The sequence below is a fragment of the Henckelia pumila genome, chromosome 1, assembly GCF_033568475.1.
Source record: "Henckelia pumila isolate YLH828 chromosome 1, ASM3356847v2, whole genome shotgun sequence".
In the NCBI taxonomy this organism is placed as follows: Eukaryota; Viridiplantae; Streptophyta; class Magnoliopsida; order Lamiales; family Gesneriaceae; genus Henckelia; species Henckelia pumila.
Genome location: NC_133120.1, coordinates 111,922,745 through 111,946,373, shown reverse-complemented (window position 1 = coordinate 111,946,373; position 23,629 = coordinate 111,922,745). Strand labels below are relative to the sequence as shown.

Here is a 23,629-nt window from a genome sequence, read left to right as displayed (position 1 = left end):
AATACCGAATAATTTTTTGATTTTCTAAAAGATGCGTTGTGTTCGTAGGTATAAAATATGACACGTAAAATTAAGTTCAATCAACGAGTCAAAAATCATATTAATCAAAACTTGTTTAAAATTTCGCTGAACAAAATGATACTAATGTATACAGGAACGCATGCACTTCTTATTACATGCAACTCAAAATTATAAAATTAGGGGTGATCACGGTGCGGTTTGACGGTTTTTCGTAAAAAGACAAACCGAATGGCCAATTACGGTTCGTTTATATTTTATTTTTTTAGTTGCGGTTTTATATGTAAAATTATTTCAGGGTTTTCGGCGATTTTATACGGTTACGGTCGGTTTGCATTTTTTTTTAATGATAACTAAAATGGAAAAAATAGAACTATTCAAATTATTAGAACAATGAATGATAACTATAATAAAAAAATACAACTAAATAAAATAACAATCAAGCGACAATAAAGTTAATCAACGATAATATGTTTAGACAAGGTTGAAGATTAATATTTGTATAGAGAAGTAATAAATAGATTAACAAGAGAGAAAGATGGAAATTTTTTTTGAAAAAGAGTTGGGAAAGAAGAGAGTGGAGGCGACATTGGAATATGTTGTGTATAATGTATATAAAATGTGCTATAAATATAACCCTACCTAAATACAACTATACACGGTGGTGCGGGGCGGGGCGGTTTGGGCCAAAAATTATAACCGAACCGTGGCGGCGGGGCGGTTCCCATTTTTTAAAAAAACCACGATTATTTTAAAAAATGAGATACGACAGTGCGGAGCAGTCGGTTCGGGCGGTTTTTGAAAAAATTTGATCACCCCTATATAAAATATACAGTCTCAAAATAATAACGTATTTAAAACATGATTCGATCTTAAAAATAACATGCTAAAACACAAATTCAAATAAGCATGCATAAAGTATTATAATGCATAAATTTTATAATATATATAAATTTGAAGACACAAGTGGATATGAGTTTGTTTTTTATGCAAGTCGATGAGTAAATTTTCATTCAGAAAAAACATTGCAACTTGAAAGCAAAACAAGATCATCACAAAACGTCAATAAAAAATAAAATTAAATATAATACAATACAAAAAAGAACGAAAGATTAACAGAAGTCACGTGACTAAATGAAAAATTATCAATCACGTACTGAGCCAATTTTGATGTTAAGAAAAACCGAAAATTTATTAATCCTGATTTAAAAAAATAATGAAATTATTAATTACCAAAAACTCCAAATCTCAAATCTTAAAATCACTTCAAAGATATTAAAAATAGAGCAAATTAATGTACATTGAAGACAAGTTAAATAAAAACTTTAAAAAACTAAAAAAATTCACGAGTTTTTTAAAATAAAATATTTTAATTTTTCAAATAATCGAAAAAATAAAAATTATAATAGGGTTTAAATAAAGTATTAATTTTACAAATAAAAAATGATAAAATAATTTTAAATAAAATGAGTAAAAACGAGTAATAAAAACATAATAATAAAAAAAGGTCTTCAAATGGTGTCATGCGGAATTTAACTTGCATCTTATAATAGATTAGTTGGGACTTAAGTAAGGCCAACAACCAGTAGACCAAACACATGAATGTTTAACAGAAAAATTATACTTTTACAGTAGATCCGCCCATGGTGATGATTATTATTGTCGGGTCTCGGATTCAAGAATCAAGACCTGTTGAGATAATTTCATCTTATGTTTATCTGCACTATCCGATAATGTATTTAAATGTGAGGATTTATCAACATTTAAGGGTCCACCGAAAAAATAGTAAGACCTACATGTATTGATAAATTTTAATCTTTAAATATGTGTTAAGATAACGTCTGTACATGTAAAATCTCACTCAACACTTAGTTTCAAATTTGAGATCTTGGAATTTGATGGTCTACACATCATCAGAAAAAAAAATTTCAATTCTAATTATACATTGATTCGTTATCGTATCGTACTGAAATCTTTAATATATCAAAAATTTCGATAAATTTTGTAATTTTTGGTACGATAACCTCGGTATACTAAAAATTTTGGCATATTTTCCCACCCCTAGATCGATTCATATAAAAAATAACTATGGTCTTTAAAATATTTCAGAAATTATATATACTAGTAAAAGTCACGTGCGATGTACGTGTCAACATCTTTTGTTGTCGATAAAGGTTTTTAAATAAATTAATTGAAATAAGAAGATATTAACACACAACTAATAAGTGATTTCCATGGTAATAATATGTACTTTTGAAAGAAAAAAAAAATCTATTACATGTCTTAGTGATGTAATCAATATAATATTTGACATTGCAACTAATAAAAATATTTGCAACATTTTCGAATAATGTAACACTTGCAGTTTCAATGTTTGTATTATTTACGGTCATGATTATTTTACATCCATATTAACATTTTAGAATAAGACATTATCAATAATACATGTAAGCTTATAAATATAAGTATTACGTTTATTGTAGTTTTATATTAACACAATATTGATATTGAAACTTATGTAATTATTACAGATCAATCTATTTTTTTATTTTTTTATTAATCTTGAAAAATTATGACATGTTTCGTACCATGAATTCGTCTTATTTTCTATCTCATGTATATATGATTTATTCTTTATTTGTTAATAAGTGAGATATGTTAATCAAATTATATTAAATATGATTTTGTAATTTTCTATGTTATATATTGATCACTATTGATTTATGAAAAAAAAAAAAAATTGGTATAGATAATGCATTCTAAACCTTAACTTAAATTATTGCGTCAAATATTTTTTTTTATATTTGAGATTTTTCTTTTTTTAACGATTTTTCATATCATGTGTTTTTTTATTCTACATGAAATAATCATTATTATCATCATCTTTAATAACAATTCTTGTAATACTATCTTCATCAATCATTTGCATTTTTCTATCGTTATTATTTAATCAGACGGTATTTTTTTTATGCTAAAAATATTTACATGCAAAGAATAATAATGAATTCATCATTCTCATCTGCATTCTGGTATTTATCGTCTTCCATTACTTGTATGTCAGTATCGTTAACGATCAATGTATTTGTTGGGCATCATCTTTTCTTTTTGATTTCTCGTTTTTTGAAATCTACTGATCTCTTTTTGCTTACAATGCTCTCATTGCTGAAACTTTTGATTGAATTTTGAATGTCTTTTTATTACAAATGTTAATATTTCATATTTTATTTCAACCGTTCTGTTCCATATTTTTTTTATTTATTCATCTGATTGAAAGTTTGCATCAATGTAATTTTTACATGATCTTTAATTTAATGTGAGACGTGTTATCCATAATTTTTCTAGACTTCTTTTTTTGATTTATTAACTAACCCGTAGTAGATTGATTAACATAGATATAATTACAGACTTCAATAATATTTAAATAATATCAATTTTATAGTTTTGCTAAAAATAATTGAAGATATTCATCTCCAACTCTTGTAAGAATATTCCTTCGTTAATTGTAACATCATATCATAAAATAATTGATATAGTTTTTAGATTTTTTGAAGATGAAAAATAGTTAATTTTTTAAATTTCAAATTTTACATATATAATATTTGTGGGTTGGTTTGTTTTTTGTTTATTATTTTGAATTAAAACTTGACTCCACGTGAATTGATTTATTTCAACACCGATGTGTAATTTAATTTATATATATACATAATAATGTTTAAAAATCTGATATTTTGTTATATTTATGAACTCATGATATAATTATTTAGTTCAATAGATCCTTACGCAAATTAAAATACATAAGATTTTTTTGTTGAAAAATGTCATTCCATGTACAAACAAATAAAAACTAAAATATTTTGATATTTGAATCTTTTAGAAAACTGGATAAGTATTTAATTTAATTAAAATTTTGTGGAAAAAATATGTTCACTTTATCTACAAGAAAATAAAAACTAAAATATTTTGGTATATCAATATTTTTGAAAACTGAAACCTTATCTAACATGCACACATTGTCAATTTTGATATTATCATAATAATTGATTTTACAAATGTATCTTGATAGAATTTATCGAGTGTGTACTAACCAAGGACAAAGTTAAAAACATTATTTTTAGAACCGGACCGGACCGGCCGGTTCAACCGGTTCGACCGGGAACCGGTTGTCGGTCCGCTCCGAAACTTCACCAAGAACCAGAAAACCGGTCCAACCGGTCAGAACTGGTCAAAATCGGTTGGACCGGTCAATAACCGGAAAATCGGTTGAACCGGTTAAACAGGTTTTTTGAAATTTTTTATTTTTTTTTTGAAAATTTTAATTTTTTATTTTTCAAATTTTTAAATTTACTATTTTTATATATATACATGATTATTTGGAATTTTTACTAGATTAAAAAATTATTTAAATAATTATTGTTTTTTTAAATTTTAATAATTATTTATTTAAATAATTTAGAACTATAATTGATATTTTGAATATATTTACATATTTATTTAGTTTTCAAACTATGACAAATATATATATTTTTGTTTATTTATATATATTTTTTAATTTTTAAAATTCAAAATATATTATTTATTATATTATATTATATGAACGATTTTTCGGTTCGACCATCCGGTTAAAACGGTTTAACTTTTACATTTATATCCTTATATGTATTTAATTTTACATAAATTTGTGTAGAGTAAAAGGGCAAAGTTGTAGATTCACAATTGTTAAATTTTGCCCTTTTACTCACTCTTTTATATAGGTAATAGATATATATATTATTACTATTACATTACACATATATAAATATGTGAGTCTATTTGTGAATTTACTTGACTACTTTTTTCTCATTATTAAATAATTAATTTGTTTTTCTCTTTAAATAATTTATTTATGTGACTCTTTACTTAACTATTTAAAAGTATATCATTCACTCATCTATTTAAAAAATATATTATGCACTATTTCGAATATAAAAAAATAAAATACTATTAATATTCTCTAAAAAATTTTACCATACTTTCTAATTTATTTTATTCGATTTATAATTCACATATGAAAAAGTACATGTAATACTAATAATACTCTTATAAGATATTATATGAATACTTAAAATAAAAAAGTTATATAGTGTACTTTATTTCTTATAATCTATCTAATATTTATTTTATTACTATTATAATTTAATATATGAGTAACAATTGTGAATTAACTTTAATATTTAATTTTTTACACACTATTTTTCTATTGTACGATCCAATGAATGAATTGTAATGAGAAAATAAATTGACTCATAATTAGGAACATTGTATAACAATAGTACGTACAAATGAGATATGTAAAACAGTCTACTGAATTTATTATTTATCTTTTGTAACCAGTGTATATTTTTAATGACTATAACTTCTCTTTTAAAGGTCATCTGACATATTCTGATGGAAAAAGTATTACATTGTATTTACGACTATCAACTGGTTTTCTTGAAGACATCAAATCATCAAAACTAGATTGTTTAACATGATAGCTACAATATATATTAATATGATTTTAGTGAATTTTTCGATATTAAGATGCATAATAAATCTTATATAATAATATATAAAATTTTAACCTTATAAGTGAAATAATTCAAAACATATATAAAATATACAAAATTTCAGTACAAATACAATCAAGTGTTTTTATTTAAAATTGTGTTTTATTCTGCGCAAATTCTTGTCAAACTTAGCGATTATGGATTCGACATATATTAAATCAACAAGCTAAAGAACATGTCGGTTAACGAATTGTGTAACCACATATTTTTAAATGTCTGTATTAGTTTTTATCTTGATAATTTGTTTCATTTGATATTTTCAATTATAAGATACTATTATTATAACTAAAGGCAATAAATTTTTTTCCCAAAAATGCTCATGAGGATTCTGTTGGGGAGCGGTTGTGTGTATAGAGGGGGCTGAATGCACACTCTCAAAAATATTATTGTTATCGTAATGAAGTTCAGAAGATGTTAGTCTTCTTAACTAGATTTTTCTCAGCTTCCTAGATGAATAAGATCTACAAAAAATTAGTGCGGAAAACGGCTCTCACTGAACTAGGTGACAATAGTGAGCATATGAAGTGATGCAATAATGTAAATGTGAACAGAGTTGTCTATGGATGTTCGGAGCTCAATCTCCTACGCCACCCCTTCTTCCTCACGGGAAGGATACACTAGAAGACTTTGGCTATACATCTTGTAATACACCCGATCTAAGTTAAGACTTATCACTGCCTAAAGTGGAACTCCTAGATTTACACTGATAAGATTTCTAAGTTCTTATCAAACTTCTCCGGTAGATGATGATAAATTCCTAAGCTTTTGAAACCTTAGAATCTCAAATCCTTGGAGTATAGTCGGTGTTCTTCAAACAACGGCTTGGATTTGAGTAACCGTTGCGAAATTTACACTCGCAAGCGCACGATTGTCAAGTTTTAATAAAGTGATGAATAGAGTATCGTTTCCACGAAGAGTAATATGAAATTATTCAGTGCTTGTAATTAAAATAGTCCTAATTTTATTTAAAAAATTAAATAAGATAATTTTGTTTTTCAATAATAAATTAATTAATAAATTCTGGAAAATTTAGCAAACCACACACTTCAATTCAGAGAAATATCAATATGAGAAAAATGGTCTAAAGGTTTTGATTTCACCTGGTTTCGACAATAACTACTCCTAAATAATTTATTTTCATGAATTCTATTCAATTAATAGCCAAGAACACTTAGGTTATTCTATTTCCCTCTCCCGAGCAACAAATAGAGTGTATCAACTAAGATTCAATTTCAATATCCCTATTAAAAATCTAGTCTTAGTGATATGTGTAAAACAATGTTCTTTCTAAGGCTCCATTAAAGTTATATACTCTCCCGAGCTATATCAATTAACGGTGTAAATTCTAATGATCCTATTCAAAATATCCTCTCCCAAACAATGATTTCAAATAAATATAACAAATCAATTTATGGCCAGTAAATTGAAGAGACAATCAAAACTAGAAAAAAACAATTAATCTAGAAAAATTCAATCCAATAATATTAAAAACTCGTAGAAGTATCTACACTAGGTTCCATCCTCCCTCTAGACTATGAAAAGTTTAGTTCATGATAAAATTCAAATAAATCACAATCATTTTTTTCAATCCAGACATAATTCAGAATTTAAAAGAATAAAGATAAAAGAACAAATCCAATGATCGATGTCGTGTCCGGGTGATCTTCGTCTTTGTCACGGTTGAAGCTCTTAAGATTCCTTGCCCAGATTCGCTCCTTTAAAACTCACGATCAGTCTCTCCAATATTGCTCTGAAGTGTGTGGTGGCTTCCTCCTCATTGAGTCCAAAATAATCCTTTTATATGTCCCCAAGACCGTCCAAGAAAAAACCCAAAATAATCTTCTAATTTCCTTCTAGAATCAGATTCTGCAATTCAGAAGATCGCGATGCGCGGGCGCACATCATATTCGCATATTGTGGGCGAACAATTGATATGGGCGGGCGCGCATGCAATACGCATATTTCCTCACAACTTTTCCTCATCTGAGCGGGCAATGGCGGCATCTTGTCCATGAATGCTATTGTTGAGGCTCTTCATAGTAGTACGAAAATTCTCAATGATACTTTCAAGATCATATTCGGGAGACTCCATGGCGATTAGAGAAGTTGAGGCAGGCTTGGCTACCATACTGACGTTATCAATTCTGGAAACAGGATTGGTGATTGTTGTATTTCAGAGCACAAGGAGAGCAATTTATATCATTCACGGCAACCATTATCAATAGACGATTCACCAAAATCCAGCCAACATTCGAAGAATAAGAACACACACAAGAGAAACAATAACAACACGACAATTTACTTGGTTCGGATTGAGATCAATCCTACATCCAAGGTTCTGGGAAACTCCCAAAGAATTCACTAAGAATCGAGACAAAAAAACTAGTTCAATACAATCCTCTCAATCGATGTTATGCCACGAACTAAAACAAGTAAATCAGGCATAAAACGAACAAGAACATCAGGGACACAATCACCGAAGTTTCAGCTCCAATCAGGAACCCTTCAATCTTCACTCTAATATCAAGAAGAAGATCCCTAATAATCTTCAAGGATAAGAACTGTTCGACGACTCAAGAAGGAGAAGAGCACCCAGATCTATTTTACTTTTTCTGTGTCGATTAACCCCCCAGATCCAAGCTCTACTTAAACTAACTCAACTAATTAACTACCCTAACTAACTGAGCTAATCTAATCTGTTGAATAACATCTTGACTCCATTAGACTGATCTAAGCCGTTGAATACAACTAATGCTCAAGTCAACAAGTCAATATTTTATCCCACAAATCTCCACCTTTGACAGATTCGTTGCTCCAAAAAAAAATGAATTCAATGAGTTCCCATTTCAACAGAGATTAGATCACTCCACAAGCTGCAGCATGCTCAAAGCTTGATTGAGCTTGCCAACCGGTATTACTTTAGTTAACATATCTGCCGGATTAACATTTGTATCAATTTTCAAAATTTTAATCAATCCTTTTGATACAATGTCCCTTACAAAATGCAACCTTACATCTATATGCTTTTTCCTTTCATGACAGACAGAATTTTTCGATAGATGTATAGCACTTTGTGAATCACAGAATATTGTAACACCTTTCTGCTTGAATCCAATTTCTGTCACAAATCCTGAGATCCAAAGACCTTCTTTTACAGCTTCTGTTAAGCTTATATACTCTGCTTCAGTAGTAGATAACGCAACCACACTTTGCAAATTTGACTTCCAGCTCACTACATTTCCTCCAAAAGTGAACACATATCCTGAAATTGACCTCCGTTTATCCAAATCAGCTGCATAATCTGAATCACAATAACCAGTGACTTCATATGGTTTCAATGCAGGTTCTGAATACTTCAGCTTTAATCTTTTAGTTCCCTTAAGGTATTTTAGTAACCACTGTACAGCCTTCCAATGATCTCGACTTGGTTTACTCATGAACCTACTAACAAGACCCAAACTATAAGTAATATCTGGATGAGTTGAAACCATCATATACATGATGCTTCCTACAACATTAGAATATGGAACATTCTTCATATGCAAAGCCTCTAACTCTTCTTGATCTTCCTTCATTGCTTTTAACTTGAAATGAGCATCAATAGGAGTAGTTACTGATCTAGCTTCTGCCATATTGAAAGTTTCTAGGACCTTGTTTATGTAACTTTCTTGAGTCAAACACAAAATCCTTGTCCTTCTATCTCTTTGAATTTCAACTCCTAGTATTTGCTTTGCTGGACCAAGATCTTTCATTTCAAATGCAATATTAAGCTGCTGCTTTAGTTTCTGAATTTCCTTAAGCTCTTTACATGCTATAAGCATGTAATCCACATAAATCAACAGATAGATAAAACACTGATCATGAAGCTTCTTGAAATAAACACAACTGTCAAATTTGGACCTTTCATAACCTTGCTGGAGCATAAAATCATCAAAACGTTTATACCATTGTCTTGGTGATTGTTTAAGACCATACAAGGATTTTTTCAGCATAAAAACTTGTCCTGCTCGAGGATTAATCTCAAAACCTTTAGGCTGTGTCATCAGAATCTCTTCTTCTAGATTTCCATGTAAGAACGCTGTTTTAACATCTAGTTGTTCTAATTCAAGATCTTCCATAGCTGTAATGGCAAGAAAAATTCTGATAGAAGTGTGCTTCACGACTGGAGAAAACACTTCATGGTAGTCTATACCTTCAATCTGAGAGAATCCTTTTGCAACTAATCTAGCCTTGTATCTCGGTTTTTCAACTCCTGGGATTCCAGGTTTTCTTTTGTATATCCATTTGCATCCAATCACCCTCTTATCTTCTGGTTTATTGACTAATGTCCATGTGTCATTCTTGATCAATGACTTATACTCTTCTTGCATAGCATTCTGCCAGAGTGCTCTATCTTTACCTTTCATTGCCTCTTCATATGTTGTAGGTTCATTTACTTCCATTAATTCAGCCATATTAAGAGCAAAAGCAGTGAACTCAGATGATGCAAATCTTGAGGGAAGCCTGATTTCTCTTCTTATTCTGTCTCTTGCTAGTTTATAGTCTTCCAAATTGTGTTCAGAATCTGTATCAACATCTTGTTCATCTTTGTTTTCATTTGAGACCTCTGAATTTTGAATTTCATTGTGACATATATCATAAGAATCTTCAGGTGAGTCTTGGTTAGCTCCACCTTCATCCTTATACAGTGCATTGCTGGATGTTTGAGTCTGATTTTCATTGTGAAAAGGCTGCTCAGCATGTTTAGAGCTGGCTGCTCCTGGAACAACTTTGTTAGCATAAAAATTAGACTCATTAAATACCACATCTCTACTGATAATGCACTTTTGTTCATCTAAAAGCCAGATTCTATACCCTTTTACGCCAGTAGGATACCCCAAGAAGATGCCCTTCTTAGCTCTAGGACTTAACTTCCCTTGATTTGCATGAGTATATACAACACAACCAAAAGTCCTTAGATGTGTATAACTTGGTTTTATGCTAGACCATTTCTGTTCTGGAACCATAAACTCGATGGCAGAAGATGGTGATAAATTGATCAAGTAACAAGCTGTGGAGGCAGCTTCTGCCCAGAATCTTTGTGGCAATCCACTCTCACTAAGCATGCATCTAACTTTATTCATGATAGTTCTATTCATACGTTCCGCAACTCCATTTTGTTGTGGTGTATAAGTGCAAGTCTTATGTCTAGTAATGCCATACTTAGTACAATATTCATCAAAATCATGATTACAAAATTCCAAGCCATTATCAGTTCTTAAAGTCTTGATTTTATTTCCAGATTTGTTCTCAACTAAGATTTTCCACTCTATAAACTTGCTAAAAGCTTGATCTTTTGTTTTCAGAAAATATATCCAAACTTTTCGAGAATAGTCATCAATAAAGGAAATGAAATATTGACATTTAGAGAGTGATAGAGGTACCTTAGGAGATCCCCACAGGTCAGCATGTATATAATCCAGAGGTGACTTAGTGTTATGAGTAGCTGTATTGAAACTCAATCTATGTGTTTTACCTAAAACACAATTCTCACAGAAGTTCAGATTACTGATGTATTTTGCATCCAGAAGTCCCTGCTTGCACAACTCTTGTAACCCCTTTAAGCTCATATGCCCGAGCCTTTGATGCCAAAGAAGAGTTTGATCTTTATCAGACATGGTTAGATGAGTTTCAGATAATAGAGTTGATCCCTGAAGTATATACAGCCCTTGTTTCAGAATGGCTTTCATTATCACTAGTGAACCTTTCACTACTTTAAGAGTGTCACCTTGAGCTTTGTAACTCATCCCCTTCTGATCCAAGGTACCTAAAGAGATCAAATTCCTTTTTAGCTCAGGAATGTACCTTACATCAGATAGAATCTTCACTGATCCATCCCACATCTTTAGCTTTATTGATCCAACCCCATGAATTTTGCAAGACTCATTGTTTCCTAGAAGCACATAGCCTGTTTGTGTCTCAACGAAATCTGAGAACCAGTCCTTTCTAGGGGACATATGATAGGTGCATCCTGAATCAAGAATCCATTCTTCTTTTGGGTCATCCATTGAGATGGTTAGGACCTCAGCCTCTTCATAACTCTCAAGAATATTTGCTGCATCAGTTGTATGAGTGACCTCCTATCCTTGATTGGATTTTCTCAAAGGACAGAACCTCCTGATGTGGCCTTCCTTCTTGCAAGACCAACATGTTCTCTTTGGTCTTGACTTAGATCTAGACCTTGATTTTGGCCTACTGGCAGGTCCTCTTTTCTCAAGTGATCTTCCTCTTATATTTAGGCCTTCTCCAGCAGGCTTTTGAAGCTTTCCATTTGCCTTCAAGTCTAGTTCCTTGGAATAAGCTGCTCCTGTCACTTCTTCAAGTGTAAGAGTCTCCCTGCCATATTTCAAGGTGTCCCTCAGTTGATCATATGCTCTTGGCAGGGAGTTTAGAAGAAAGATTGCCTGATCTTCCTCATCAATATTGACCTCCATATTCTCGAGATCTGATAACAGCTTAGTAAAATCATCAATGTTCTCATCTATCGATTTGTGTTCCTCCATCTTAAAGCTGTAAAATCTCTGCTTCAAGTATATCCTATTTGGTAATGCTTTTGTCATATACAATTGCTCCAGTTTGAGCCACATATCGGCAGCAGTTTTCTCTCTTACAACTTTTCTAAGGATCTGATCACTTAGACTGAGAACAATTGTGTTTCTTGCCTTCTTTAATATCTCTGATTTGTTCTCCTTCGAATCTGGAATCTTAGACTCTCCTAATAATGCATCATCAAGACCAAGATTTCCTAGATGTGCTATCATCTTCTCCCTCCATAGGTTGAAGTCATTTTTTCCATCGAATTTCTCTACCTCAAATCTTGAGGTGGACATTGCTAGAGAGTGTCCATGGCCAGTAGACATTCTTCAACAATAATTCCACACACACCCGAGACAGGATAATCCAATGATTCAAACAAGAGGAAGATAGATCAGAACACCCTCTCAAGATCTTTTCGCCCCAAGATTTTTACCTTGAGGCTCTGATACCACTTGTTGTATTTCAGAGCACAAGGAGAGCAATTTATATCATTCACGGCAACCACTATCAATAGACGATTCACCAAAATCCAGCCAACATTCGAAGAATAAGAACACACGCAAGAGAAACAATAACAACACGGCAATTTACTTGGTTCGGATTGAGATCAATCCTACATCCAAGGTTCTGGGAAACTCCCAAAGAATTCACTAAGAATCGAGACAAAAAAACTAGTTCAATACAATCCTCTCAATCGATGTTATGCCACGAACTAAAACAAGTAAATCAGGCATAAAACAAACAAGAACATCAGGGACACAATCACCGAAGTTTCAGCTCCAATCAGGAACCCTTCAATCTTCACTCTAATATCAAGAAGAAGATCCCTAATAATCTTCAAGGATAAGAACTGTTCGACGACTCAAGAAGGAGAAGAGCACCCAGATCTATTTTACTTTTTCTGTGTCGATTAACCCCCCAGATCCAAGCTCTACTTAAACTAACTCAACTAATTAACTACCCTAACTAACTGAGCTAATCTAATCTGTTGAATAACTTCTTGACTCCATTAGACTGATCTAAGCCGTTGAATACAACTAATGCTCAAGTCAACAAGTCAACATTTTATCCCATAAATCTCCACCTTTGACAGATTCGTTGCTCCAAAAAAAAATGAATTCAATGAGTTCCCATTTCAACTGAGATTAGATCACTCCACAAGCTGCAGCATGCTCAAAGCTTGATTGAGCTTGCCAACCGGTATTACTTTAGTTAACATATCTGCCGGATTAACATTTGTATCAGTGATGACTTGAACAACAATGGTAGTCTTGATAGTAGATAAGATGGTAGGATCATCATAATTTTCTGCCAAGATCTCCGGGTCTTTTGAAGAAAATTCAGCTGTTCTTGTGATCTGTTCCGTATTGATTGTATAATTATTGGGAAGAGTTTCTTCAAAGATTGTTTCTGGAGACGATTCAACTGACGTGGTCTCAGTATGAAAAGATGCATGCTGAGCAACTTCAAAGTCGGATAACGGCTGAAGAACTTTTGAAACAGAGGTGAGGGGAATTTCGGGTAATGGATCTTCAACAGCATCTGTGTTCATAGTTGATGAGTTGGGATTAGAAATTCCATGATGTAGTGTTGTCGGTGGTTCTTCTAATGTGGTTGCAAATCATGTGGAAAAAGTAGGATAATACATCGGAGAGTCATCTTGTGCTGCTAGGAAAACTTGTTCTTCGGCTGTGAAGATGTGCTCATGTTCATCAGATGCATCGTAGGATTCCATGGTGAGTATCATGGCCTTAGCTTCTTCAAGATACATTTGAATATACTCGTCACAGACGGTTGATGAGGTATGTGATGCTTCAACCGATATTCATGAAGAAATTCACCAGCTACGTCAACCGATTGCTTGAGATGCAAAATAACCTCACAATCATCTTTGGCAGTTTTGCTCATTGGGTCAAAATGTGTTCTCTTCAAAGAATAACATGTCGAGCTAGGCTGTCACTAAGATGAATATCAACGAGTTTAAATCGGCCTATAGCTGTTTCAAGATGAGAGGTAGCAGTTAGAACAAATATCTTATCTTTTATCTTCAAATTTGGCTAAATAATCCAACTTATTTTCTTGGAGAATTTGAGAATATGAGATTTGGGTTCTGTATGTGAACCACTCATCAGATTCTCGTAGCCTGAATTGTATTGCAATGAGGATTCCTGAAAGAATGAGCATTGCTTCAATTTTGGCAACAGATTGTTGGCACTTCCCAGGAATTCTTCCGACTAGGTTTTTCTTTCACAACTACATAAAGGACAGGACAGAAAGAAAAGGGCACGTCTTACTTTTGGGATTCGACAATTTTATTATTATTTCTATTAACAGCGTAATTTGAGAACTGTAAATAATAAATATTATTATAAATAAAAGATTTTATTGTAAGGCTATTAACAACGTGTAGAACTTGCTACAAATATAAAATTTTAACAGCATATATATGTTCGTTGTTGAAATAACTATTTACAACGTGCATTTTTTGCAAGCTGTTGTTTGTATAAGCTATAATAATATTAACAACGCACATGAATGGGGGTGTTATGTAAATAATAACATTGGAAGCGTGCTTTTAATTTACGCCGTTGATGTTGTGCCGCGAAAACCTATTTTTCTTGTAGTAACGAAGAGTGAATTGGTCCATCAAATATAGATTTTCTATTCTGCCCTCTCACAGTAATGGCTGGCTAATTTAATTATTTTATCTATCTTAACATAAAATTGGAAAAAATAAAAAATAATATTTTAAAAATATTACCGCAACGTGAGCACTCTGTATATTAAAAATAAAAGGTCATAATAAATTTAAGGCGTGTCTCAAAGAATATTGATGTAGTAGTCCACCTAGCATTCCACCTCCGCCCAAAAAGCGTTCCACCTCGGTCCAGGGAGCATTTCCACCTCTGCCCAGGTAGTACTGTAGTAGTCTGCCGCAGCTCGAGAAAAAGTCCACCTTGACTCGACACAGGATGATTGACTCGGGATGGTAGGGTAGTATATTCAAAGGAACAAGTCCGGAATGACAAGCCTCAAGAGGGTCTAATGGAAGTCGGAGCCAGTGGTAGAGGTACTGGAGGACGAGGTCAGAAGTGTTATAAGATTTTGTTTCCTTTGTAAAAGATTTTATATTCTATGAGATAGGAAATAATCTAGGACAAGGGAAAAAATAAGATTTTTATTTCAGGAAAGGATAATGTTTCTTATTGGCGAGAATCTCCTAGGATTCCGAGGTTTTCTCAAAATTTTGATTCATTATTACTTAGGCATTGGAGTGGTCACACCGAAAAACTCTTCCGATGCCCATTCACGAGTTGTTTATTGTGTGCAGAAAATCAATCCGATTGAAAATACATGGTGAACAGGAATATCTACCCATCTTTTTTCCGGTGATATCAAATATATAATTAATGGCTACACATTAAAGATCAGAAATTAATAAGGCCAGCAAGGTTGGAACTTGGAAGAAAAAATAGGATTGTCAGAACCGGTTAGGTTCGTTGTATCCGGATCTAGTTGGGTCGGCTAGTTTTCGTTATAAAGAATGTGCGGGTTAAGCTATGTATTGTAAATTTGTTGAAGTTTTTCAGAACCGGTTGATAGTACTTTGGAGAACTTTTGAAAAGTATTTTTCAGTTTTTTCTTTAATAAAACTTCTTAAAAATTTTTCCAAATACTATATTAGTCCATTTGGATTATGGGTTGGCAAGAGTCTTCCTGCAGCTGGATTAGAAGAATTAAATTTTTTTTTTGTCCATTATGCATTTTGAAAATTTGAAACTAGCATTTGATATGACATTGATTCCTATTATTTCGCAACAGTGCAAATATATTTGTTTGAAATCCCAAATATTATCTTTATTTTTGTATTCTTTTTTCTGATTACTCCTTCTTTATATATTATACTAGTTACGTTCGTACACACATTTCATATATCGTTTAAACATCAATATTTATTATTGTTGTTGTTAATATATTTTTATTTCTAACATATTTAAAATTTAAATAAAATGGACTAAAAATTTTAACCACTCAACCGTCAAAAATCCTATCAAATCGAACAACTGTGTCGAATGTATACATATATACACCGTACACGATAGGTATTTTCACAGCTCCTTCAACTTTGCAGTAATGTCTTCTATACTGCCCCTAACTTCGAACTTTGGCCTCCCTTTTCTCCACAGTTCTCATAAAAGTTCAATACCCTTCAAATCCTGGTCAAAATCCCAGGTATGCTTCTCATTTTCACCTTCAAAGGAGAGCCCAATTGGGTATGGTCCACAGGAAGAAGCGCGGTGGCTGAGGGAGGAGCAGCGGTGGTTGCGGGAGGAGCAGCGGTGGCTTAGGGAGGAGGGGAGGTGGAAGGAAGAACGCCAACGGTTGGTTCAAGAAATAAACAGCCTCAGGCTTAGAGTACAAGAACTCGAGCAGCTCAATTCTCTTCCGGCGGCCTCGGTTTCTGACACTCTTGCGCATATTGCTAAATTATTGCAGGTATTTTAAGAAATTAGGTTCGCATTTTAACTCAAGGATCTTTAAAATTGTGTTTTGAATCCGTGGAGAATGGCCAGTAGCTCAGCTGCTAGAACAGAGGGAAGGAAATGGAGTGATTCTGGGTGACTCCGACACTATATATTTTAAAGGGTAAAACTAAAATGGCTTGTAGTTTCTTTTTAAAGGAGTGCCATATCCACTTTTTGTGGTATCATGAAATGAAATATAGGACTTATTTTAATGGCTGAAACAATGCTTTAACAAATCATGTTTTAGAGTCTAGAAATATGGAATTGAGTTCTGTGGTCTCACAGACAAAGTCATATGTGATCCCTTTCTTCATAAGTATATGGCCAAAGTTTTTATGAGAGTAAAAACTGATATTAATTTATCTTAAGATACTGAGTAAAATATATTTTAAATTACAATACAATTGATGATAGTTGTTGCAAGTATCACATGATGCATGTCTCTCGTTGTAATGAATGTTACTCGTTTTTATTTGCGTTTCCTCCTATGTACACCCCATTGGTTCTCAGGTGAATCCATGTAAGTGACAGCATATTTTTGATGGTGATGAATACTTCAGTTTTTTCTGCAGGTTGTGAAGGATGGAGATTCGGGGAAGAACGTGAATAGAATTACTGAGAGTGGTTCGAGTGCTGTGCCGCTAGTGGTTGAGGCAGCAATAAAAAATGAGGAAGTTGTAGTTAAGGAAGTAATTAGTGTTTCCGATGGAAAGGAGATAGTGAAAAGGAGGGTGACATTGAGGAATGGATCAGAAGGAGAAGAAGTGCGGGCCTTGCAGGTATGTAAGTGGCGAATGACAAGTGGCAATTTCATTTGTGACTTGTTTGAAAAATCAAGGAGAAAAACAAATTTGTAATGATTGTGTTTGAAATTTTGATTTTGCATTGTCTATGATAGGACGCCTTGCAGAAATTAGGATTTTATTCTGGCGAAGAGGACATCGAATTTTCGAGCTTCTCAAGTGGAACTGAGCGTGCTGTAAAAACCTGGCAAGTATGTTGTGCTTTACTGGAACAACTTGGTAAAAACTCGTCACTAATCAGGTGCTGCTGCCTAAATTAGTTACGACCTTTTCCTAATTTTCTTGACAGTCCTCTATAGGAGCACGAGAAGATGGCGTGATGACCGCAGAACTTCTGGAACAGTTGTTTATGGAGCAAAAATTTGGAAGTTCTGGCCCTGCAGCCACCAAAAGTAAAGAAAAAAAATCCGCTAGTCCAAAGAAGGTGCGGTGAATTGCTCGAACTGTAGTATTTTTGCTATTCTAGTTGAGAAAAGCTAACTACAGGTTTAAAAGCCAGACTAGAAGAAAGAAGATTAGTTAAAAAACCGATCGTCCGTACTGTTATAGGTTCATCCAGATTGAGAAATCCGTCCTAGGAAATTATCGGCTCCATATGAATATGAAACCCCTGATATTTAAGAACCATTGCTTGCCATTTGGAGCACGACCTTCTGATTAGACAGTCTTAATAATTGATTGTATGAACCATCATTTATTTTAGGATCCCATACACAAGTTAGGTCAGACTGGGGCATTTGAACATATGCGAACATGGTTAAGTAGTATGGTCCTTTATCAACTTTTAGTTTTCGGGCAGTCCATGCAATTGGAAAATTTAGAATGATCTAGAATAAATGGTTGGCTCGGGGCACACAACATTTTAATCATATTTTCTTGAAGAGCGTAAATGGATCCCCAATCTCTTCCACCACCGGTATATCTGAAGTTCAGAAGACAGGAGAAGGTGCATCTGAAGCTTCCTACTCTCCAGGCCGAGTTTTTCTTCTAGGAGAGAATCGATGGGAAGAACCTTCAAGACTTTCTGGAAGTAGCAAACGAACGGTACCGATCAAGACCGGCAGCAGCAATGCTACAGTAGTAAAGTGCCTTGCGTGTTATGGAGAGGGACGTGTTTTGTGCATGGGTACACGTTCTCTTCTTTCATACTCTCCTGGTTTACAGAAGTATATTGATTTCCTATCATTCGTTTATCCATTGCCAATAACTTGTTTGTTTTTTTCGACAGAATGTGATGGAACTGGGGAGCCAAACATTGAGCCACAGGTTAGAAAATGTCTGAAACTTTTCATAGTTCTTCATTTTGATAGTGCTTTATGGTAGTGCGGACTTCGTAGGTTTAAAGGCCACATATAAAGACAGCATCCCAATGCTATTCCTAAACCTCAACGCACTTTCTCCCCGTTCATATAACATTTCGTTGATGCCACTTGCTGTTTTTACAGTGGAAGTGTTTCTGTATCTAAACTTGACGTACATTTCACGTTTTTTACTAACAAGTGAGATATGCGGTGCAGTTTCTGGAGTGGGTAGATGAAGGAACAAAATGTCCTTACTGTGAAGGTCTCGGATTCACGACGTGCGATGTATGTGGGGGACCAGCAACGACTGATGCTTCATGATATGTGCATGCACTGCACAGGAGACGTATGATGCGTAAACTCTTGTTTGCTGTATATAAATGTGTTGATTCATAAAGAGAATAGAGTTGTATTAATATAAATATAAACAAGGAGATTGTTTCAACAGAAATATCAGATAGATAATAGAGAGTCAAATTGGAACAAATAGATGAGCATATGCTATAATTGGTTTCTTTGCTGTGGCACTAAGGCCATTATAATGTGCTATTGCTGTATAAAAAAAAGTTATGATACATGTACACGGAGGGTTACCCATTGGATTAAACATTGCACTTGAAATTTTTGAAAGATTTTTTTTATCAAACAGGTATTATTTTGTAATCTCAAAGCTAATGTGTAACACTATATGTACATTGAATCATTTTTCATATAAAAATAATACAGAAAATTAAATCAAGTTATTATAAAGTTGTATTTGGATTGATGAATTGAAAATCATAAATACTTTATTTCGAATTTTTTGATTTACTAAGATGGATAAAATTTTAGGTCGCGTTTTTCCTTTCGAATGACATTTTAAATATTTTGTTTTTGGATTCACGGAATCAATTTTAATTCCGTTAATAAGTAATGCTCTCTTTTAACAATATAATAATATATATATAGTTTTTTTTCAAATGCCCATCTATTATGTCCACTGTCATATTTATTAATGATGTAGCACTATTATAATATAAATATAAATATATATATAATATAAATATATAAATTTTGATGAGTTGGCAGACCTAACCCAGGACCGGAGACCGAGAGGGATTGGTCGAGGTTTTCTCAACCTACCAGATTGACGGGACTGACTTCCCGTTTCACGGCTCCGGAGAAAACCACGTGCGAAGCAAAAAGTCTGATTTTATTTTTATTATGTTAACAAACAAACACTTGGCTCCTCAATCGCCTTCATGACCTGTCTTTATCATAGATTTGCAACGTAAATCTAATTTCTTTGGAATCCTCGTCTTTTCTTCTTTTTTTTTTTCCCATAAAATAAAATAAACCCATTTATCGGAAATAGAGAAGAAAATGATCGAAGAAGAAGGAGAGAAGCCTCTTCTTTGTAAAAATAAAGATGATACCAACGACAAGGGTGGCTTCAGAACTTTGCCCTTTATCATTGGTAAGTATCATTGTTGGATTATTGTTTCTTGTTTTATTTTTTTAATTTGTCGAGAGTATATGCACATTCAGTGAGGGAGTCAAAGGGGCAGGTGGTTGCACTCATCGTTATCCGATAAAAAAAAAATCATTTTAGTCCGAATTTCAATTTATGTTTCTCGATTGAAATTGTTCTGGTTTTGACTACTACTCAATCAAGTGTAATAATTTCTATTCTTTTATTACCGATAAAATATGACAGGGGCCGAAGCATTGGAGAAGCTGGCAACGTATGGGCTGACTCCAAATATGACAGTTTATTTGATGGGCCAGTTTCATATGGGAATGGCCACTGCTTCAAATGTATTGTTTCTTTGGTCCTCAGCAACAAATTTCATGCCAATTGTATGGGCTATCATTGCAGATACGTTCTTGGGCCAGTTTTATGCCATCGGATTTGGATCCATAATTTGCTTTCTGGTATTTTCTTTAATTTCCCATTTTTTTAAAAGAAAAATGAAAATTGTGAACAAATTTTAAGCCTTTTCCATTAGAGACCACGGAACGTATTCGGCATGTTGCGTAAGGTTCGAAATATTTTTGTTTTTTGTATTTTTTTTTCCCTGAACTTGATTTGGATTTGTTAACGCATTTATGTACTATCAATCACGAAGGGGGATGGAGTCGATCTCTATTGGGTTTTATTTAATTATTTGCCCCATTCTTCTAAAGATAAATTTGGATTTTGGATGGAAGGATTTTAAATAAACTATTTCAAATCAAAGGTTTTAAATTCATCTTCACTCTTGAAATCCACAGTTCTGAAATCATCTCCCAAAATGTTTAACCATTTTTTTGAACTTTGTTTATTAATCAAAATAGATTGAATTCAATTTTCTTCCCAAATGCAACTGATCAGCCTTATACCGTGGTCACATTTCAGCCTTCGAGTCACCAACTAAAATAATGTACTTGTTGATTTTTGGTGTCAAGACGATGTACTAAAGATTAAGAAGAACGAAAGACAAGAAAAAATCCAAGTTATTGTAACAAATCCAAGTTATTACAACCAAAACATTGATTCTTTCTCCATATATCCTACAGGGAATGATTCTTCTGTGGTTAACCACGGTGATCACTAATGCGAAACCGCCTCCATGCGATGAATCCAGCGCCCATTGCAGCTCCCCCACGGTCCTCCAGTTTGTGTTCCTGTGCAGCTCTCTAGGCCTGATTTCCATCGGAGCAGGAGGAGTCCGATCCTCGTCGTTAGCCTTCGGTGCAAATCAACTCCGCAAAGGAAATCCCAAGAAGACATCACGTGTAAAAGACAGCTATTTCAGCTGGTACTATGCGGCCACCACTTTCTCCGTCCTTATAGCCTACACATGTCCTGTTTACATTCAAGATAACTTGGGATGGAGCGTCGGTTTCTCCGTCCCCGCCTTGCTGATGTTGCTAGCCGTGTTTGTGTTCTTCTCAGCTTCCTCATGCTACATCAAACCAGATTGTAAAACAAGCTTGGTGACCGATTTGGTTAAGGTCATCGTAGCTTCTTACAGAAACCGGCATTTCAAACTATCCGATGGAACCGCGGATGTGGTGTACCATCACAAGAATGGCTCGACTAATATTCCTCCTAGTCGGAAGCTCAGGTGAACGAGAATTCAGAATGATGAGATTTATTTTCCCTCTTTCATATAGAATATGGCGAGTCAGGGGATAATCGATGAAATTAAAGTGCCAAACTTTTGAACAAACCTTGCTGAACTCTGTGTTGTATGTTTTCAGGTTTCTTAACAAGGCTTGCGTGGTTAAAGATCCACAGTGCGACGCAGCGGCAAATGGGACCGCTACAAATTCGAGTGGTATGTGCACGGTAGATCAAGTCGAGGAGCTCAAGTCTCTGCTACGAGTAATCCCGATATGGTGTTCAGGAATGATAATGTATGTAAACGTTAGCCAGGCCTCATTTCCAGTACTCCAGGCCGCATCAATGAACCGAAAAATATCGTCTTTCGAGTTTCCTGCAGCCTCATTTAGCACATTGACAGTCCTATCAGTCATAATATGGATCATTCTCTACGATCGTGTGTTTCTTCCATTAGCATCCAGAGTCAGGGGTCGGCGGGTTCGGATCAGTACTAAAACAAGAATGGGATTCGGGATATTTCTCTCATTCACTGCCATGTTGGTTACAGCTGCAGTCGAAAGCATCCGGCGGAGAGTAGTTGCTGCCAACATGTCAGCAATGTGGCTCGTGCCACAATATTGCCTCACAGGCTTTGCAGAGGCGTTGAACATTATCGCACAAAACGAGTTCTATTTTTCGGAGCTTCCGAGAAGTATGTGGAGTATAGCTGCAACACTGAATGCGATTGGATTAGCTTTGGCGAATTTGGTTGCGAGTTTGATACTGAATTGTGTGGATGTGATCTCGAAAGGAGGCGGGCACGAGAGCTGGATTTCGGACCATATCGATAAGGGTCACTATGATTATTACTACTTGGTTCTTGCGGGGTTAAGCATGGCTAATATGTTGTATTTTCTTGTTTGTAGCAGTGTTTATGGTTCATTGAAAGGGGAAACAGATCTTGTAGAAGAAGGGGATGAGTACTAAGTCTTGTTTCCCAAAATTATATATCTTTAATTCCGGTAGCGACAAACTTGCTTGAGGTGTGATGAAAGACATGTACTTTATAAACATTACATGTAACATTTTTATAACTTTGAAATTTTAATATTACATCACCAAATCCATCGTTGATATATCAGAGTTATTAAAGTTCACGAATGAAAGACATGTACTTTATAAACATTACATGTAACATTTTTATAACTTTGAAATTTTAATATTACATCACCAAATCCATCACCCCCTACTATAGTTCACATTCTTTCCAATAATATATCATTCGTGAACTTTAATAACTCTGATATATCAACACTTATTATTGTAGAAACAAATCACTTTAAGAAGCAATTTAATTCAGTGAACATATACTTGAAGCACGGTACAACTGTCAGATAGTTCTCTCGTAAACAAACACATCAGTTTAGTATGAAAAATATAAAACTCGTTAGACAATAGTCAATCAAGATTTTATTCTACAACTTTCCAAAAAACTCTATTGTCATACCATTTTTTCATGCTTGAGTTTAATTTAAAAGTAAAGTGAAATAGAAAATATAATTATAAACTCTATTGTTTGTATGCATTATTATAGAAGAAAATATGTAAATAAATGTATAATGGAGGGGACAATATAAAAGATAAGTGAAAATTTTAAGGGTGTGTGTAGTGACCTGTCACGGATCACCTACTAAACAAAAATTTAAGCATGCAATTAACTTAAACAGATAGATATAATCATATATAGTAAATC

At 33.7% G+C, this 23,629-nt stretch overlaps 2 protein-coding genes across 3 annotated transcripts; both read left to right on the top strand.

The window, feature by feature from the left end:
* The first annotated feature begins 16,288 nt into the window (after positions 1–16,288).
* Positions 16,289–19,395, top strand: LOC140874971 (protein disulfide isomerase pTAC5, chloroplastic). Of its 2 annotated transcripts, none has more exons than XM_073278480.1 (7): positions 16,289–16,676; positions 17,266–17,484; positions 17,604–17,699; positions 17,798–17,932; positions 18,391–18,634; positions 18,737–18,774; positions 19,026–19,395. In XM_073278480.1, the coding sequence occupies exons 1-7, from the start codon at positions 16,314–16,316 to the stop codon at positions 19,128–19,130; spliced, it is 1,200 nt and encodes a 399-aa protein (XP_073134581.1). In that variant the 5' UTR covers positions 16,289–16,313; the 3' UTR covers positions 19,131–19,395. The 2 variants fall into 2 exon arrangements, with proteins under 2 accessions (XP_073134581.1, XP_073134582.1); XM_073278481.1 differs by having other exon boundaries at positions 17,278–17,484; positions 19,026–19,391.
* Positions 19,396–20,063: 668 nt separating this feature from the next.
* LOC140874756 (protein NRT1/ PTR FAMILY 1.2-like) lies at positions 20,064–22,878 on the top strand. The gene is made up of 4 exons (XM_073278134.1): positions 20,064–20,265; positions 20,506–20,723; positions 21,348–21,898; positions 22,035–22,878. Exons 1-4 carry the CDS (start codon positions 20,172–20,174, stop codon positions 22,861–22,863), a joined length of 1,692 nt encoding a protein of 563 aa, XP_073134235.1. The 5' UTR covers positions 20,064–20,171; the 3' UTR covers positions 22,864–22,878.
* The last annotated feature ends 751 nt before the right edge of the window (positions 22,879–23,629 follow it).

Coding starts and splice junctions, on each gene's coding strand:
- LOC140874971 (XM_073278480.1), top strand. CDS start 16,314: ATGTCTTCTATACTGCCCCTAACTTCGAACTTTGGCCTCCCTTTTCTC. Junction 17,700..17,797: donor GTGCTGTAAAAACCTGGCAA/GTATGTTGTGCT, acceptor TTTTCTTGACAG/TCCTCTATAGGAGCACGAGA. Junction 18,775..19,025: donor AGCCAAACATTGAGCCACAG/GTTAGAAAATGT, acceptor TATGCGGTGCAG/TTTCTGGAGTGGGTAGATGA.
- LOC140874756 (XM_073278134.1), top strand. CDS start 20,172: ATGATCGAAGAAGAAGGAGAGAAGCCTCTTCTTTGTAAAAATAAAGAT. Junction 20,266..20,505: donor AACTTTGCCCTTTATCATTG/GTAAGTATCATT, acceptor AAAATATGACAG/GGGCCGAAGCATTGGAGAAG. Junction 20,724..21,347: donor GATCCATAATTTGCTTTCTG/GTATTTTCTTTA, acceptor TATATCCTACAG/GGAATGATTCTTCTGTGGTT.